Source organism: Cnephaeus nilssonii, assembly GCF_951640355.1.
Source record: "Cnephaeus nilssonii genome assembly, chromosome: 6".
NCBI lineage: Eukaryota > Metazoa > Chordata > Mammalia > Chiroptera > Vespertilionidae > Cnephaeus > Cnephaeus nilssonii.
In genome coordinates this window covers 12,129,462-12,148,044 of record NC_137077.1, presented here as the reverse complement: position 1 = coordinate 12,148,044, position 18,583 = coordinate 12,129,462, and the positions used below count along the sequence as shown (strand labels likewise).

General features: G+C 39.4%; 1 protein-coding gene across 2 annotated transcripts in view; it reads left to right on the top strand.

Annotated features, from left to right (window-relative positions):
* Window positions 1-3,056: 3,056 nt before the first annotated feature.
* WASHC4 (WASH complex subunit 4) overlaps window positions 3,057-18,583 on the top strand; it is a 61,383-nt gene continuing 45,856 nt past the window's right edge. Inside the window, exons 1-10 of one of the 2 annotated variants that reach the window (XM_079774281.1) lie at window positions 3,057-3,190; window positions 5,971-6,110; window positions 7,099-7,152; window positions 7,254-7,319; window positions 8,281-8,326; window positions 8,994-9,061; window positions 11,391-11,473; window positions 14,347-14,389; window positions 14,852-14,955; window positions 15,730-15,850. In XM_079774281.1, coding sequence (XP_079630407.1) covers window positions 3,130-3,190; window positions 5,971-6,110; window positions 7,099-7,152; window positions 7,254-7,319; window positions 8,281-8,326; window positions 8,994-9,061; window positions 11,391-11,473; window positions 14,347-14,389; window positions 14,852-14,955; window positions 15,730-15,850 — 786 coding nt within the window. In that variant the 5' untranslated portion in view covers window positions 3,057-3,129. Of the gene's footprint in view, window positions 3,191-5,970; window positions 6,111-7,098; window positions 7,153-7,253; window positions 7,320-8,280; window positions 8,327-8,993; window positions 9,062-11,390; window positions 11,474-14,346; window positions 14,390-14,839; window positions 14,956-15,729; window positions 15,851-18,583 lie in introns of those variants that run through there. The other variant, XM_079774282.1, reaches the window with a different exon arrangement.

The window sequence follows — 18,583 nt, the reverse complement described above, 5'->3', positions numbered from 1 at the left end:
TTTTAAATTAGGTTATTTCAACCCACTTTGTAGACCATAACTTGTATAGAAAGACTTCCCCCCCTTTTTTTTCCTTGCTCATTTTTCTCTTTTGAAGTTGAAAGAAGGGTTGGCAGACATTTTCTTAAAAAACCTGACAGTAAATATTTTAGGCTTGTGGGCCATATGGTTACTGTTGTGACTACTCCACTCTTACATTGTATTGTGAAGCAGCCATAGATAATCTTTACTAATAAAAGAGTAATATGCTAATTAGACCAGGAGACCTTCCAGATGTTCTTCCAGACAAAGCCATAGTGGCGGGGCCGAGGCAGAGGTGGTTAGGGATGATCAGGTTGGCGGGGGTGGGGGGGGGTTAGTTGGGGGTGAGCAAGCCAGCAGGGGGGGCATTGGGGGTGGGAAAGATGGCAGGGGGGGCAGTTGGGGGCGAGCAGGTCAGCATGGGGGAAAGTTGGGGGCGATGAGGCCAGCATGGGGGGGCAATTTGGGGCGAGCAGGCCAACGGGGGGGCAGTTGGGGGCGAGCAGGCCAGCATGGGGGGCAGTTGGAGGCGAGCAGACCGGTGGGGGGCATAGTTGGGGGCGAGCAGGTCGGCTGGGGGGCAGTTGGGGGCAAGCAGGCTGGCAGGCAAAGTAGTTAGGGGCGATCAGGCAGGCAGGCAGGTGAGCGGTTAGGAGCCAGCGGTCCCGGATTGCAAGAGGGATGTCTGACTGCCAGTTTAGGCTCGATTCCACAGGGATCGGGCCTAAACCGGCAGTTGGACATCCCCCGAGGGGTCCCAGATTGGTGAGGGTGCAGGCCGGGCTGAGGGACACCCCCTCCCCATGCACGAATTTCGTGCACCAGACCACTAGTATGCAAATAAATGGGCATGAATGTGTTCCAATAAAACATTATTTACAAAAGCAAGTGCAGATCTGCCAACTGTATTTTGTCGATTCCCAAGATCCTATCTAAAAAAGAGTAATATGGAAATTGACCATCACCCTAACACACAAGATGGCTGCCCCCATGTGGTCAAAGATGGCTGCCCCCATGTGGACACAAGATGGCCGCCACAAGATGGCCAGCAGGGGAGGGCAGTTGGGAAGGACCAGGCCTGCAAGGGAGGGCAGTTGGGGGCGATCAAGCCTGCAGGGGAGGGCAGTTAGGGGCAATCAGGCCGGCAGGGGAGTGGTTATGGGGTGATCAGGCTGGCAGGCAGAAGCGGTTAGGGGCAATCAGGCAGGCAGGCAGGTGAGCGGTTGGGAGCCAGCAGTCCTGGATTGTGAGAGGGATTCCAGATTGGAGAGGGTGCAGGCTGGGCTGAGGGACACCCCCTTCCACCCTCCCTGCACGAATTTCATGCACCGGGCCTCTAGTATCTTAATAATTTCTCGTACCAGACGACTGAGCTCTTTGAAGGATTTTAGTCACTGTGATATATCAACCAGAGGAGGTCCTGATTATATACTGCTTTAAGAAATTAACATTTTCTCATGCCTCTATACATTTATTTCTCTAAATAGCTATCTGGTATAGTATTTCATAGTATGGATGATTATGTAATTACTAGAGGCCCAGTGCACGAAATTCATGCACGGGGGTGTGTGTCCGCAGCCCAACCTGCACCCTCTCCAATCTGGGACCCCTCGAGGGACGTCCGACTGCCTGTTTAGGCCCCATCCTGGTAGGATCGGGCCTAAATGGGCAGTCGGACATCCCTCTCACAATCCAGGACTGCTGGCTCCCAACTGCTCACCTGCCTGCCTTCCTGATTGCCTCTAACTGCTTCTGCCTGCCAGCCTGATCACCCCCTAACCACTCCCCTGCCAGCCTGATTGATGCCTAACTGCTCCCCTGCCAGCGTGTTTGCCCCTAACTTCCCTCCCCTGCAGGCCTGGCCACCCCTAACTGCCCTCCCCTGCAGGCCTGATCACCCCTAACTGCCCTCCCCTTCAGGCCTGGTCCCCCCAACTGCTATCCCCTGCAGGCCTGGTCCCTCCCAACTGCCCTCCCTGCTGGCCTGATCGCCCACAACTGCCCTCCCTTGCAGGCCTGGTCCTTCCCAACTGCCTTCCCCTGCTGGCCATCTTGTGGCGGCCATCTTGTGTCCACATGGGGGCAGCCATCTTTTGTGTTGGAGTGATGGTCAATTTGCATATTACCCTTTTATTAGATAGGATTCCCTGTTGATGGACATTTAGATCTTTTCCCATTAGTATGTATTAAAAATCAGGCAGTAATGAACCTTATTACTAGTTACTGGGTAACACATTCTTTTTTGCGGAAAAGTCAGGTAGCAGGTACGAACATTTAAAAATACACTTGGCCTGGCCGGCATCTCAGCGGTTGAGCCTCAATGTCTGTCTCAATCCCCAGTAGGGGGCGTGCAGGAGGCAGCCGACTAATGATTCTCATTATTGCTCTCTCTCTCTCCTTCTCCCCCTTCCTCTCTGAAAACAAAACACAAAACAACACACCCGCTTAAACAGCGCTTTTCTCCATCTTCCATCCTCCACCTTTTTGAGAGGAGGGTGTGGAGAGCGGGCGAATGCAATGTAGGCAGAATAGTAAAATGCCTCGCTCTGGTGTTGGTCAAGTAACTCCTCCTCTTGCACAGCAGTTTTTTCTCAAGAGTAATCGTACCGAACGTGCAGGAAGAAAGCTGGAAGCTCTCTGATGGTGGCGACAGGGAGAGGGTTGGAAATACTGGCTTCTGGGAAGAAGCGCCTGGACCGCGACTTCCAAGAGGACCAAGCTTTCCTGGGAAGCCCCCATACCCATCCATTTTGCCCTTTCTACGGTATTCTGAGGGGACAACTCCCCAGGTATTAAAAATGGCCGGGACACAGCAGGGCGAAACTGAGGGTACCGGTGTGGCAGGAGACGAGAAGTAAACAGTGGCGAGGCCCATGTAAAAACAGCATCCTCCGAGGACCGCCGCCACCAGGGCAGCGGCCCCGGCCACCGCGGAGGACTCGCTTTCCCAGCGGCCCCCGCGGCCGCAGGCGCCTACGCCTCCCGACCCTCGCCAGCAGGGGCGGGGCTAGGGCCGGAAGTCACGTGCCGTGACAGCCGCTTTGGGTGAGGCCGCCGTAGTCATCCCGGCTGCTGGGGACTGTGACTGAGGGAGCTGCTGCCGCGGGGATGGCGGTGGAGACTCTGTCCCCGGACTGGGAGTTCGACCGCGTTGACGACGGCTCGCAGAGTAAGAGAGCGGCGCGTGGACGCTCCCGCGCAGTCCTCAGCCCTGGCGGGCTCCTGCGGGAGGGCTCTGCGTCGTGGTTGCTGCGGAGCCCTCTGCTTGGGGGCACTTTCTGCCCCTTGGGGTGTGAGAGGAAGCGCTCTCGAGCGTTACTTTCGGGGTTGGGCGTGGGGGGGGTCCTAGCAATGGCAGGCCAGGCCGGCCCGGCCCGGGCTTGGGGGGTTCGGGCGGTGACGCTCCTGGGAAACCCGCGGTGCCCCGGGGGAGCGGCGTCCGCCGTCCGCAGCCCGAGGGCGGGTCCGGGGAGGCCCTGCACCCCCGGAGCGGAGCGGAGGCTGCGTCTGTCTCTGGACGCTCGGGGCTTTCGCCAGATCCTCTGAGCGTTCGCTTCTAGCAGAGGCTCAGGTCCCGGTTCCTGTTTCGGTTTCCTGTTTTTCTTTTTTCCCTCCGAAGCCAACTTTTTGGAAGTTTGAGTGTTTTTTCCTTTTTATTCTTATAATCATACAATATAGAGAAAAAGAGTTCTTCACCTGGAAAAGAAAAAAAACCCACCACCCACGTGAATGCCAATGTATCTTCTCCCAGGCCATGTCTTTACGTTCGATAAAAGTGATGTCCTGCAGTTTCCATTGCAGCTAGAAAGGTTTCACATGTTACAGCAAATCGGCTTCAAATTTTGCTTCAGATAATCGAATTGTCTGATTTAAGTTAGAAGTCCAGCAAAACACACACACACACACACACACACACACACACACACACACACACCCACTACATTCAAGTCCATGCTGCAAAATTTAGAAGCCAAACTGATGATTCTAGTGAAACTCTACTTGAGATTAATGCAAGTTGGAGAGGATTCTGTATTCGCTGGTATAAAGTGAACGGCACCTGCTCACGTATGAAGTTTTAAGGACAAAGATCCCCTACTGTGCCTTGGAATTAAATAATGAATTCTTACGTGTAAGGTGGAATCTTGACTTTCGTCCTCAAAGAATTGGAATAAAAATAGGTTATTGGGCTTGAAAAAATGGTTCACCTTAGAGTAGAGTGATCAGATTTATTCAGCAGACATTTTCTATGTCCCAGGCACGATGCTAGGTGTTAGGGATACAGAGATAAAAGGAAGAACGCAGTCTGTTCAAAGAGATAAGCGTGTAAGTGAGTTTTTGAAATTTCATTCTGAAGAATCACCATGTAGTTCTTCTCTCAGATCTTTTTAACTTTTACCGATTTTTACAACTATTCCTTATTTTACCAACAGGAAACTTAAATGTTATTACAGGTTTTCTGTTGCCTGCTACTATGTGAATTCCCAAGCCGACTAAAGGAGGAATTTATTGGCATGTTTTTGTAGGTTTGTCATTAAGAACTCATTTGCTGGTTGAATGCAGCTACGGTAATTTTCCATGTAACTGAGAATTAGACGTGTACTTGGGACTTTTGAGAACCTTATGCAGTTTTTAATTTAAGCTGTAGGGAAATGACTTCTCATCTCCGTGCCTGATTTTCATTAAGTTTTGGACTGTGAATCGTATCTAGACTAATTGTTTTTCAAAATTGCCTAGGTTAATGCTGTAATGAGGTAGGAACCTTAATTGAACTAAATTGATCCACCTGATTCAGTGCATTAGTTGCAAAATAAGGGAGGATGGGGAGCTACATCTTTATCCTTTATGAATCAGAAGATACTTTACCTTAAAGTTTGCTTTGCATTGCTAATTTGAGGAGGGAAAATTTTTACCTTTATTAGAATACAGAGATTGAATAAAGTTATTCACATTAAAAAAAAATGAGTTGGAATTGAATTTGTGCCTTTGTAATAAGTAATCAATTCTTATGTATAAGGTGGAATACCTTTATTGTTCAGTTTATTCCAATGATTCTTTAGAATCTGTTAGTGTGTAAATTCTGTAATATCAACCCAATATTCTATACTTACTGTTCTTTACTGGCTTTTCCAACTCTATTATGATAGTAAAATAAAATATCTCGGAGAATTTGGGACACTACAGAATAGTATGATGATGAAGCAGGTCTAAATGCATTTTAAAAACAATATATTGGTGTATTTTTAAACAATGTAGTGTGTATAGAATTAAGAATTATGCTTTTAAATTTTGCTCGAATGACAACACACATTTTTGCGCTTGATTCAGGTCATGAATTTTATTCACCCTCCCTCCCTCAATGTTGTTTATGACTAAAACATAGTCAGGACATTGAATTGTCTGAGGGATTATTTTATGTTTAAAAGCCCTAATTATAGAGTAAATAAAATAGTGACTTTTTCATAATACTTTCAAGTTAGGTTCAAAATGATATATATCTCTTTGCCCTGGCCGGTTTGGCTGAGTGGATAGAGCATCAGCCAGTGGACTGAACAGTTTCAGATTGGATTCTGGTCAAGGGCACATGCCCAGGTTGCGTGCCCAGTCCCCAGTAGGGGGCATGCACGAGGCAGCCAATCAATGTTTCTCATTGATGTTTCTCTCTCTTCCTCTCCATTCTTCTCTGAAATTAATAAAAAAAAATTTTTTTAAAGTGATATATATCTCTTTATATAGCAACATCTGCTTTTAAAATTATTTTATCTATCTGGAAAATATTGAAAGCTGAATTATTGTTTAGCTTTGAAACTTTATTTCTAAGAAGTTAAGATATTCCAAAATAATACATTTCACAATGCTTAGTATCTACTTTGCTGTGACTTTTGAGACTATTTGAAGTAAATGTCCTGTAATTTTGTGCTTCTCACATACTGTTTTAAAATTTAAATTTAGAAATTCATGCTGAAGTTCAGCTTAAGAATTATGGGAAATTTCTTGAGGAATATACGTCTCAATTGAGAAGAATTGAGGATGCACTGGATGATTCAATTGGAGATGTCTGGGATTTCAATCTTGATCCTATAGCATTAAAGGTTTGATTTTTTTAAAAAAATTTATGCATACATTTTTAGGACATGCTATATCTTGAAAACTTAATTGCTAAAAATGGAGCATATATTATTTAGGATCTAGAGAAGTAAAAGAAACATGGAGAAAAATTGTTAGTTTCCTTTTCTCTAAGCCATACAGGTATTTTTGTATGTGTGTTTTTAACCATTTGTACGCCATAAGTATCTATAGACGCAAGTGGCGGAACTTTTTAAATTCAAAATATCGTGGCAGTTAACTGGTTAAAGGGTGACACAAACTCAAAGCCTTTAGTGTCAAAATGACACGGACTCCAACTCTTTGAGCTAGCTTCTTTTTCTCTCATCAGTAAGAAAGTGAAGAGGGTTGTAATAGATTCAGATGAGGTTATTTTATGTACTAGTACAGTGAAATGCATAGATTTAAAATGTACTTTTCAATGAGTTTTGCCAAACACATATACCCAGGTAACTTATACCTAATCAAGATACAGAATAGTTTTATCATTTCCTAAAAATCTCTTCATGTTATTTAGGGAATCTTAATGTGGGAGTAATTTTTTAATGTATGAATAGGTCACTCCTGCTCTATTCCATTTCAAGGTAGTTATTTCTCGTTTTAGTTATTAAGTGGTAACTATAGGCTGTTACCACTTAATTAAAATTTATTGAGCATTTATTATGTGCTAGACACTGTTCTAAGACACATTGATTTTTTAAATAACAGGGTTGTTGAGATATAGTTCACATTATCATTCAATTCTTTAGTTTTTAGTGCATTCACAAAATTGTGCAACCAGCACTAGAGCCAATTTTCACCACCTCCAAAAGAAATCCCATACCCATTAGTAGTCACTGCCTGGTATGGTGCTATTACAGAGTATAGGGTCTAACACAAGATGAAATAGAATAGAGCTAGTCTTAATTTGTGTATTTAAGATTTCAGTGTTTTTTTTCAAATTAAAAAGAAATGTTCTTTTCCTTATTTATATAGCTTTTGCCTTATGAACAGTCTTCCCTTTTGGAACTTATAAAGACTGAAAACAAGGTACAGAATTCTAAACCTAAAAATCTTTTTTTTTTAAATGCTTTATTTATCTACTATAATTTACTTTTATAATTTTTAAATTTTTTTACTCATGAAACTAGGTCTTAAACAAAGTCATCACAGTTTATGCTGCACTTTGTTGTGAAATCAAGAAATTAAAATATGAGGTAATTATTTGTATTCGTAAGATGTTAAAAACATGTTTAAAAGCAAATATGTGCTTATATGTGTACATTGTGCCTGCATATTTATTGAATGTTGAATGAATTATTTACTTAAAGTAATAGTAGTAATAATGATGGAGTACTTACTATGTACCAAACACCATGTTAATCCTCTTAATAGTTACTAGTATAACAACCTGGGGAGGTATGTAAGGAATATATGGGGAAATTGAGGTTTAAAGAGGGTGTCACGTGCCTAACATTTTACTGATAGTAACACTTTGAGCATACCTTCAAAGTCTGTATTACATGACATATATAATTGCTTTCTAGATAGAACTGATTTTTTTTATTACTTTTTTAATATATATATTTTTATTGGTTTCAGAGAGGAAGGGAGAGAGAGATAGAAACATCATTGATGAGAGAGAATCATTGATCAGCTGCCTCCTTCACACCCCACACTGGGGATTGAGCCCTGCAACCCCTGGCATGTGCCCTGACTGGGAATTGAACCGTAACCTCCTGGTTCATAGGTTAACGCTCAACCACTGAGACATGCCAGCTCGGCTAGAGCTAATTTTTTAAAAAGGCTTTGAATTTTAAAAATATCTTGTGTTTCCTTGCCCCTGAGCAATCAAAACTCTGAAAGAAGTTGGTAAACTTCCATCTTTTTTTTCTCTACCTTTTTGATAATGTGTTTGCTTTCTGTTCTCCCATGAAATAATGGGAGGATGTGGTACAAAGTAAAGGCTAAAGAAATCCAGAAATAACTTTGACAATAAGTAATACTTTTGGTACTCCAAAGATAAATTGAGTGTATCTGAATTTTAAGCAGTTTTTGAGTGAAATTGTTTTTAAGTGATGTAGTCCTCTGCTTATTATAAATTGGATAACTAAGAGAGCCTAGTAATTTAAAAACAAAAGAGCAACTTGTAAAATTATTTTAATTTTTTTAAAACAGGCTGAAACTAAATTTTATAATGGTCTCTTGTTCTATGGAGAAGGAGGTGAGTTTTAAAATTTCACATTGTAGTGTTGTGATACTGAAATGAACAAAAAGTTAACAGACAATTCTAGGACTGCCATAAAGTATTAGTGTGAGAAAATAAGCATTCAGATGTTTTGTTGGTTTGTTTGGTGAACAGGTGATAAGAAAACCTGAGTGATGAAGCAGCAGCAAGTTCTCTAAAGTCTATTTGTTATTTTATAATAAATTACTAGAGGCCCATTGCACGAAATTCGTGCACTGGTAGGGTCCCTAGCGACTGCCGGCTGCTGGCTGGGTACTCCCTCCCCCGGGCTGCCTGCCGCTACCACTGCTGCTGCCGCTGGCCGGGGTCTCCCTCCCTTCCCCTGGCAGGCCCGCTCCCTGGTCGAACTCTCAGAAGAACTCTGGTAGAGGGGACAATTTGCCTACTATGCTTTTATTATATAGGATAAAGCACTGTAACTATATAAGAATTTTCCTTGAATTTATTAAATAGTGAAATAGATGGTTACTTTCAATTGTGTAATTAATGATTTTCTCATTTTTCTCTTCAATGTAAAAGTTCTGTTAATGCTATACAGATTAGAAGATGTACTAATGTATAAAAATCATAGTTTTAGTTCTGGGTGTTGATTGAGTTTATATATAAACAATTGAAATACAATTCTTCGTGTTGCCTTTTAAAGCCACAGATTCTAGCATGGTGGAAGGTGATTGCCAAATTCAAATGGGGAGATTTATTTCATTCTTACAGGTAATTGATTTTTACTTTTTATTGAGGTTTTTCTTTGAAAAGTTTGAGTGAATTACACATAATTAAAAAATTTATAAAACCTTCAAATGCTAAAAATTTGTACTGTGAGGGTAAGATACTTAGTTGGCATTGTATTGTAATTTAGGAGATTGTACCTTTTAAAATAATTTAAACTTTGTACCAGTAGGAAAAGATCATTTATGTCAGGAAAAGTTGTTAATGGAGATGATTAAGCTGTTACATGAGCAATGGCGAGGTGTTTAAAGCAACTGCACTTGATCTTCTAACCAAATGTTTCAGTTTAGATATTACTGCAAAGTTTTAGTTATTCTAGGGTCTTTTGGTTTAATTTTTTTCAAAAGAATGAAATAACTTACATTTCTTCTCCATTAAAGAGCAATGCTTTACAATCTGATAAAAGCAAAAATTGGAGCTGAGGTAAAAATACCCCAAATTCCACCTACGTTCTGATTGTTGGATACAAGATTTGATTATTTCATTGAATCAAAAATGCTAATATATTGTTCAGATCTTTTGTATCTTTACTACTTCTTTTGGTCTACTTGGCCTAATTTTGAGAGCATTTTGTTAAAATTATCCTGTATTATGGTATGGGTCAGTCAAGGTCCAGTCCAGAAAACAGTTCACACAAGATATGTCAAAAGAGGAGATTTAATGTCAACAATTGGTTACGTAAGAGTTGGAGGACTCAGTGATTGAGCATTAACCTATGAACGAAGAGGTTTGATTCCCGGTCATAGGTCGATGCTCAACCATTGAGCCACACCAGCTGGGCTAAATTGAATTTTTTAATCATCATATAGTGACCTTCTTAAACTATGATGATAGTTATTATGTATACAATAAGTAATTATGTAAGTATATATTATATATAGTAATTAGCTGAAATAATGCAAACAGTCTGTTTTGTCTGATATTAATACCACTGCCCCAGCTGTATGAGTTAACATTTTCTTGATTTATCTTTCTTTATTCAATCAAGCTTCAGTGTCATTATGTTTTAGGTGATTAAAACAATTATTTATTGATTTTAGAGAGAGAGGAAGGCAGAGAGAAAGAGAAACATTGATTTGTTCCGCTTATTTATACATAACATTCATTGTTGATTTTTGTATGGCCCTGACTGGGATTGAACCCACAATTCTTGGCTTATTGGGAAGATGCTCTAACCAGCTGAGCTCCCTGGCCAGCGCTAGTTGTGTTTCTTTAAAACTGCTTGTATCTGTCTGGATTTTTATTTTTTTAATCCAATCTGAAAATCTTGGTCTTTTAATTGGCGAATTTATTCTATTTCTATCTTATACAGTCTATTATATATCTGGACTTGTTTTTACCTTCTTATTTTGTGCTCCTTGTCTTGCATTTTCTGTTCTTTTCTCTGCTTTTATTAAACCTTTAGAAATTTATTAAGAAATGTAAAGTTAGACTGTTAAGTAAAATTGAAATGCGTTATTTTCATTTTAAAAAATGTTAGTTTTTGGATCTTACTGACAGCTGCATAAAATTCCATTTTTAAACATTCAACAAATGTTTTATGAGTGCAGCATATGTTACAAAACATTCTTGGTGCTGGGATACAGCAGTGCACAAAACCAACAAATTCCTGCCCTCATGGAGCATAACATTTACAACAGTCACAGGTTTAATCAGATTTTAAGGATGTTAGGATACAATCTGTTTCTATATAGGTTTAAAAGTTGAGAGGTTCTGAAAAACTTTTAGGAGGTGTGAGACATGGTAGATGCAAGTTAGTTATTTAATCACAAACATATTCCTGGGATAAATACTATTTCACTTGCTGTGTGCCAAGTCTGTTTGTAACTAGGGTTAAAGGTAAACATTTGAAGTTATGTCAGAGTGATTTCTGGAGACTCCTTTCCCTCATTTTCATACTTTCTAAAACTGGCAGCTTTTGTGCTTTTTCATTCATTCAGGTGTTCATTCATTTCTTCATTTGATAGGACATATATATATTAAGAAGCAGTTGAGGGTTAGCCACTGTGCTAGGCATTGGATATTCAAAGAAGGAATGAAACTGTCTTTGTGATTTAGGAATTACATGAGTAAAACATAAGACTTAAAATAGAAGTATGAAGGAAATGTGGGGTCAGACAGGTAGAAATGACCTTGGGATGTAAGAGATGAGTTAAAAATTGATTGCTTGATGGATACTTGAAGTTGGCTGCAGATTAACTGGAGTTCTTATTTGAAAACTATTTTGTTTTTAACATTGTTAGCCTAAAATTCAGTGAGAAATGGTGGCATTTAAAAAGCAACTTTGTAACATATACCCAACTTGTCATTTCAGGAACTGTCTTGTTTTGTTACGAGGTGCTATGAAGTGGTGATGAATGTAGTCCATCAGTTGGCTGTCCTCTATATCAATAACAAGTAATGGATTTTAGAAATATTTTTGCACTTATAATAGAGATATAGGAAATGGTTTTCTAAAACTAGCTAATTACCTGAATTAGTGTTTTGTTCACTCATTCATTCCTTCATCCACTTGGTCAGCATTCTTTGAACACTCATTTTAAATACTACTTGATGTGTGTAATAGAAAAATGGTAGGTTAATGAGACAGTTTCTATCATCGTGAATAAACCCATTATCTGTCTGAATGAGAATGTGGACAGAATAATCTTAAAGAAATTTGATTATGTTGAAAAAGGCAACATACCACATTTTTTCTTCTTACTCCTTTCCTCCCTCCTTTACATTGAAGGTTCCCTAACTTATTACAGAAACTTTGGGAGTGGGAATCTATATGAAAAAATTTAGTGAGTAATTCTAATGATCTTCCAAGTTTGGGGACTACTGCCCTAAATAAAGAAAAATGATTAAATTTTCATAGTCCTCACCGTTGTTATTATCATAAAATAATTATTTTGCATGATTAATAGTTTATACTTAAAATTTTCCACACTTACTATAGTCATTTGCTGCATAATGACATTTGGTTACCAATGGACCGCATATATGATGGTGGGTCTCATAAACTTATAAGGGAACTGAAAATTCCTATCACTAGTGACGTAGCTGTAAATGTTATTGCACAATGTATTACACAAATATTTACCATTGTGTTATAGTTGCCTATAGTATTCAGTACATAACATCTTAGGTTTGTAGCCTAGGGGTTGTAGAAGAACAATTTGTCACCTTAAATCAGTGGTTCCCAACCTTTTTTTGGCCATGCCCTGCCTAAGCATCTCTAAAATCCTGATGCCCTCCCTGGGACATATAATTCTTATTATTAAAAAAGTGAACTCCTATTCATGTGGAGGAAGCCTAAAAGGCCATTACCTTGGTCTAAACAAGCTTCCAAAGAACACGGCATCCATGCAAGAGAAAAATAAAAGAACGAAAGGACAGTTGAAGTACGGAGGAAGAAATTGTAAAAAAAAAATAATAAAAAAATGAAGTGATATGAAAAAATAGCAAAGTTTTAAAACATGTAATAGAGAACTGAAATGTATAAATATGTCACAATATATACTGATATACTGTATATGAGGCCCTTAGAACCACAAGAAATGCAAAAGATTCACTGTTAACTCATTCTTGAATTGCACCCCTTAAAAATCAAATTACCCCCCTGTGGGGCATGTGCCCCACATTGGGAACCACTGCCCTGAAGTATGTCTGTATGACATAAGGATTATTTTAGGCTCATTAATTTTAAAAAACAACAGACATGGGAGAAGCTCTCAAAACCAAGGAAAAGTTACTCTTTGGAAAAGGCATTTACATTTGTAAGGGAATCTCCATTTTTAAGAGTGTCTTGCTCCCTGTACTAAAATAAAACCTGTTTTTTTTTTGTTTTTTTGTTATTATTACAGGGATGTTTCAGCTAAGAACCCAGAGATAGAGGGAAAATTATTTTTTCTCCCCTACAGAGAAGTAGGCAATACCATATAGTCTTAAGTGTATAGTAGGCTATACCATCATCTAGGTTTGTGTAACTGCACTTGGTGATGTTTGCACAATGACGAAGTTGCCTAACGATGCCTTTCCCAGACTGTATCTCTGTGCTTAAGCACATGACTATTTAATTAAACCTTACAATAAACTTTGTTTAGGTATGTGACTAGGGATTCTCAGTTGTGAGAAGAGATAACTGAGGCCTAGAGGAATTACTTGCCAAGATTCCATTGCTATTTAGGTACTATTCTTTTGTTCCCTAATCCATTCATTGTTCTTACATACCATGCTACATCCTAACTCTCTTTTATAAACTGGAAGACAGTGTTAGCTGTTTTTCATTCTCATGTTTCCCCTCAGCCAGATATTTCTGTTCTGTCCTTTCATCGAAACTGTCATCATGGCACAGGGGAATGAGAGCGTAGCTTCCCCAATCCCTGCAGTACCTAGTGTGTACTCAGTACCTGGTTTGTAAGGCCCCACCATAGCCCTGCTCAAGAAAGATGAAATTTGATTGCATGTTTAATCTTAAGATAGTCTGTCTTGTGGAATATATGTGCTTTGATATACAAGCACTATTTTAAAAATAATTTTTAATTGACTTTTAGAGAGAGAGAGGAAGAGAGAGAGAGAAACATGTGAGAGTGCGACATCGACTGGGTGCCTCCTGCATGCCTCCTGCTGGGGATCGAGCCCACAACCCAGGCATGTGCTCTGACCAGGAATCTTAACTGGCAACTTTTTGGTGCATGGGATGATACTCTACCAAGTGAGCTATACCAGTCAGAGCTATAAGTACTACTTTAAATTCTTTATTGTTGAGTAAATTGTAGGAAGTAAAATTGAATTATTCTGGGACTTTTGATTTTGATATAATCCTTGTTGTATGCACTGTTTTTCAGTAGGGATAACAACTCAGAAATAAACCTGTCTGAAGAGAAGACTAGTTCCTCAGTGCCAGTTTGGGTAGGATAACAAGTTGGGAATTGGGAAATTCTAATAGTTTAGAAAGAAATGAATATCAGTTTTGTTATTTCTCTCTCTCCCTCTTAGGCTTGGTTTAAATGACTAAGATTATACATGGACCACATATTGTCATATCCCTACCCACTGAGTTGGGTAATAGCCCAGACTCTTTATGTATAAGTTAGTTCCTTCTTGGGAAAGTAGAAAAGGTAGTAATTTCTTGGCTCTCTTAAATTTTATGGACTAAAGTCTAAATAAAGATAAATTCATATTAAAATCCCACGAGCTCCTGCTGCTATATGTTTTCCTTAAAATAAAAATGAACTATGACAAAAAAGGATATATTTTTTAACTTCAGTGTTATTTTATTATAGGGTTGCACCCAAAATTATAGAGACAACTGGAGTTCATTTTCAGGTAAAAGTAATTTAACTTGATCTGTAAAACTAGTTTTTACTATATTTTACTTTGGAGTTTGTATGATCGGGGAGTACAAGTATAGCAAGACTCTTAAAGGATTATTTCTTGAATTTGTTCTCTTTCATTTGTGAAGCTGATGAGGCATCACTGACCCACCATCAGTGTAACTCCTGGTTTTTCCCAGTAGTAGCCCAGTGTAGATTCTTCAAGTTGAGTGGAGAGTGAAACAAATCTGTGATGCCACAATTACGGATGAGATATTGGGCAAAATGTTTATGTATTTAAAGCTAATTATTCCATCGGAGGATCAGTAGTTTCATCTGTAGCTTAGTAAAACTGGTTTACCCACTGCTTTAACTAATTTAATAATTAGCTAAAATGTGTTGAACTTTAAAAATCCACATGAACCTTAACTTCTAACTAGTGATTAAATGGTAATCATTAAAGGTCTTTTGACAGACTATGTATGAGCACTTGGGAGAGCTGCTAACAGTTTTGCTTACCCTGGATGAAATTATTGATAATCATATCACATTAAAAGACCACTGGACTATGTACAAAAGGTGAGCCAATTAAAATATTCTCTTTGTATTAGTAAAAGTAAACAAATATAAATAGTGCAGATCCTTTAAAAGACCTGAAGGTATATATTTAGAAGGATCTCAGGTCAGATGTTTTTATGAACATAGTAACCATTCTTTAATTTCAGATGGGTTTATTTGAGAGTATGATACACTTGTATAAAGCATTCTAAGTCTTCTTTTAACAAATATATTTTTATTGATTTTAGAGAGAGAGGAAAGGGAGAGGAGAGAGAAACATCAATTGGTTGCCTCTGGCATGTACCCTGACAGAGACCGAACCTGAAACCCAGGCATGTGCCTTGATGGGAAATCGAACTGGTGACCTTTCGGTGCATGGGATGATGCTCAACCAATTGAGCCACACCAGCCAGGCAGGCATCCTAAGTCTTTGACTACCTTAGGACTCATATTATTTTTCCCTTGGGTTCTATTTAAGTGACAGTTGTTTTTCCTGAGTTTGGTTTTATTTCATTGTATGCTCCCAAGATTTTTTTTTAAGTTAAGGCATTTTATTTTATTCCATCTATAAGTATTACTAAATGTCTGGTATCTAGAGAACACCAGATGTCTGAATTTAAGATGATATAAAAAAGCATGATTAAAAAATTAAATGTATTGGGATTTTTTTGGTTCAGATTTTCAAATGTATACAGCCAAAAAAGAAATACAAATATAAAATTTTGATTTCTGGAAAAAATTTTAATTTAAAAATTTATTAGGCAACTTATGGTCTTTCTTCTGATCTTCCACAAGGTTACTGAAATCTGTCCATCACAATCCTTCAAAATTTGGAATTCAGGAAGAAAAACTAAAGCCATTTGAAAAGTTCTTGCTGAAGCTAGAAGGGCAGTTACTTGATGGAATGATATTTCAGGTATGAGAGCTGAATTAGAGTAGAGTAAATGGGCTTATATTAGTTGACCTAGTTCAGAATTATAATAGGATTAGAGGCCCAGTGCACGGATTTGTGCACCGGTGGGGTCCCTCGGCCTGGCCTGTGGAGATCGGGCCGAAACCTGCTCTCCAACATTCCCCGAGGGGTCCCGGATTGCGAGAGGGTGCAGGCCAGGCCAAGGGACCCCACCAATGCATGATCGGGGCCTGATGCATGATTGGTGCCGGGAAGGGACCGAGGGAGGGCTCCAGGGCATGTTCGACTCATCTTGCCCAGTCCCAACTGGGCCGATTGGGGCCGTCTCACCCAATCCTGATAGGGGCTGGCCGGCTGGGAAAGACCGTGGGAGGGCTCTGTTTCACCCAGTCCCAGTCGGGGTCGATTGGGGCTGGGGAGGGACCGCGGGAGTGCTCCAGGGTGTGTCCGACCTGTTTTGCCCAGTCCTGATCGGCCGGACCCCAGCAGCAAGCTAACCTACTGGTCAGAGCGTCTGCCCCGTGGTGGTCACTGCGCGTCATAGTTACCAGTCGAATGTTCGCTTAGGCTTTTATATATATAGATACCTCTATAGCATACTGTTGAATAGATTTTTTTTAAAAAGTGCTTTGTCTTAAAACATTGTTAGTATACTAAAATGTAATTATTTCAGTATCTAATAGCAAACAGAATTAGTGTACTAGTTGTATTTGGAGTGAAGGTTGTTTCTTTCGTAAGTATGTAAAAGGATAAAGCTATTTAAGGATTAACATTTAAGCAGCTGTGTTAAGTATTGTGTTTGTTATTAACCTCTAGATTTAAGTTTGTAAGACTATTTTTTAAAAATCTGTTTAATTCTTCTGAGAATATGACTTGGGTCTGCACAGTCCAGGTAGCTTATAACCACATGTGACTATTTAAATTTAAATTAATAAAAAAATTCACTTCCTTTGCCACAGTGACATTTCAAGTGCTTAATAACTGCATGCAATTTAATCATTACACTGTATACCTTAAACATAAATATGTTATATGTCAATAATATTTCAACAGGCTGGGAGAAAAAATAGCCAGATGTAGTTTGTGGTTAGCCATCATATCAGATATAGAACATTTCCATCATCACAGAAAGTTCCATTGAGCAGCAATGGTTTGGATAGTATCTATCAGAAATTGCATTACATTCCATGTAATATCTACTTTAAGGTTACCTTTAATTTCTATTTTACATGATCACAATTTTAACAGATTCATCCCAACTCTTATTTATATCAGTTGAACTTTTAATCCATTAGATTCAGAAGGTAATTTTTTTTTAAAAAAATATGTTTTTATTGATTTTTTAGAAAGAGAGAAAGGGAGAGCGATAGAAACATTGATTGGCTGCTTCTGCACGCCCCTCCTTGGGATCAAGCCCACAACCAGGGCATGTGCCTTGATCAGGAATTGAACCAATGACCTCTTGGTGCATGGGTGATGCTCAGACATTGAGCCACACTCACCGGGCTAAATAGTTATTTTAACAGGACTTGATCTTATCAATATCTGTATTGGAAAGGGCCCAAGGTTGCATTGGAATGTCCTTCAACAAACGTTCAATTTCAATATTATTTTCCTCTTGTGGAAGTTCCTTTAAAATCATTACTTCCCAATAGGTATACAGGCCTTGGTGATATCAGAGATAGCTGTGTCCATCTGATATTGGCATCTTCTCATCCTCGAGGAGTTTGCAACATGAATGGACCTTGAGAACACCATGCTAAGTGAAATAAGTCAGTCGGAAAAAGCCAAGAACCACATGCTTTCACTCATATGTGGGAAACAAAACTGAAACTTGTGAACACAAACAGCACTGTGGTAGTTGCCAGAGGGAAGGGAGTGAGAGGAGAAGGGGGTCCTAATATATAGTGACAGGAGAAGGTTTGACTTTGGGTGGTGGGCACGTGGTGCAATATACAGATCTTATAATAGAGAAACCTACACCTGAAACCTGTATGTTCATGTTGACCAATGTCACTCCATTAAATTTAATTTAAAAAAATCCGCTACAGGAGTATGCCAGCAAACCTTACTCAGCTATTCTGTTTCACTGGTCTCAGAAACCAGAAGGTGTATTAATTGAAATAGGTCAGAATAGCTGGGGTCATATGTTCTAACAGTTCAATCAAATTCCTTTGCAAACCCATTGGGGTCAGGGAAACCTTTAGTTAAATTTCTTACTCCTGCTCTAGTCCAAGGAACATATACAATAGGTGGTTGCCCTCTGCCTGAGACAGGCTTTTTCCTGAAGAGAGCTGCTAGAATTGCTGGATTATCCTTGTCTTTTTTTTTTGTTTGTTTTTTCCAGATGAAAGATGAACCAAGCATTTTATTTAATTATAACAAGCACTCACTTATTCTACTACTTAAAAAAACAGTAAGGCCTATACTGAAAAGACTTCCTCTATAGTTTCCAGAGCATTCTTTTGTTCCCATCACATCATTTTCCACTCAATCCTGGAGCTGTTGACTTGAAATCACATTTGTCTTGTGCACTGCAGGAAGCTACAGGAGACTTCACCCATGTCACTGGATTTCTTGATCCCTTATATTTCCCATCATCCACTGCAACAATTAGTTCAACTTCGCAGGAACAAACATTTGAAAAACAGATCTTTGCGCAATAACCCAGCACCCTCCAGGGTTTTAAAAGTGAAGAATGTTACTTGTGCAAGTCAGAATCTGACACCAATTAAA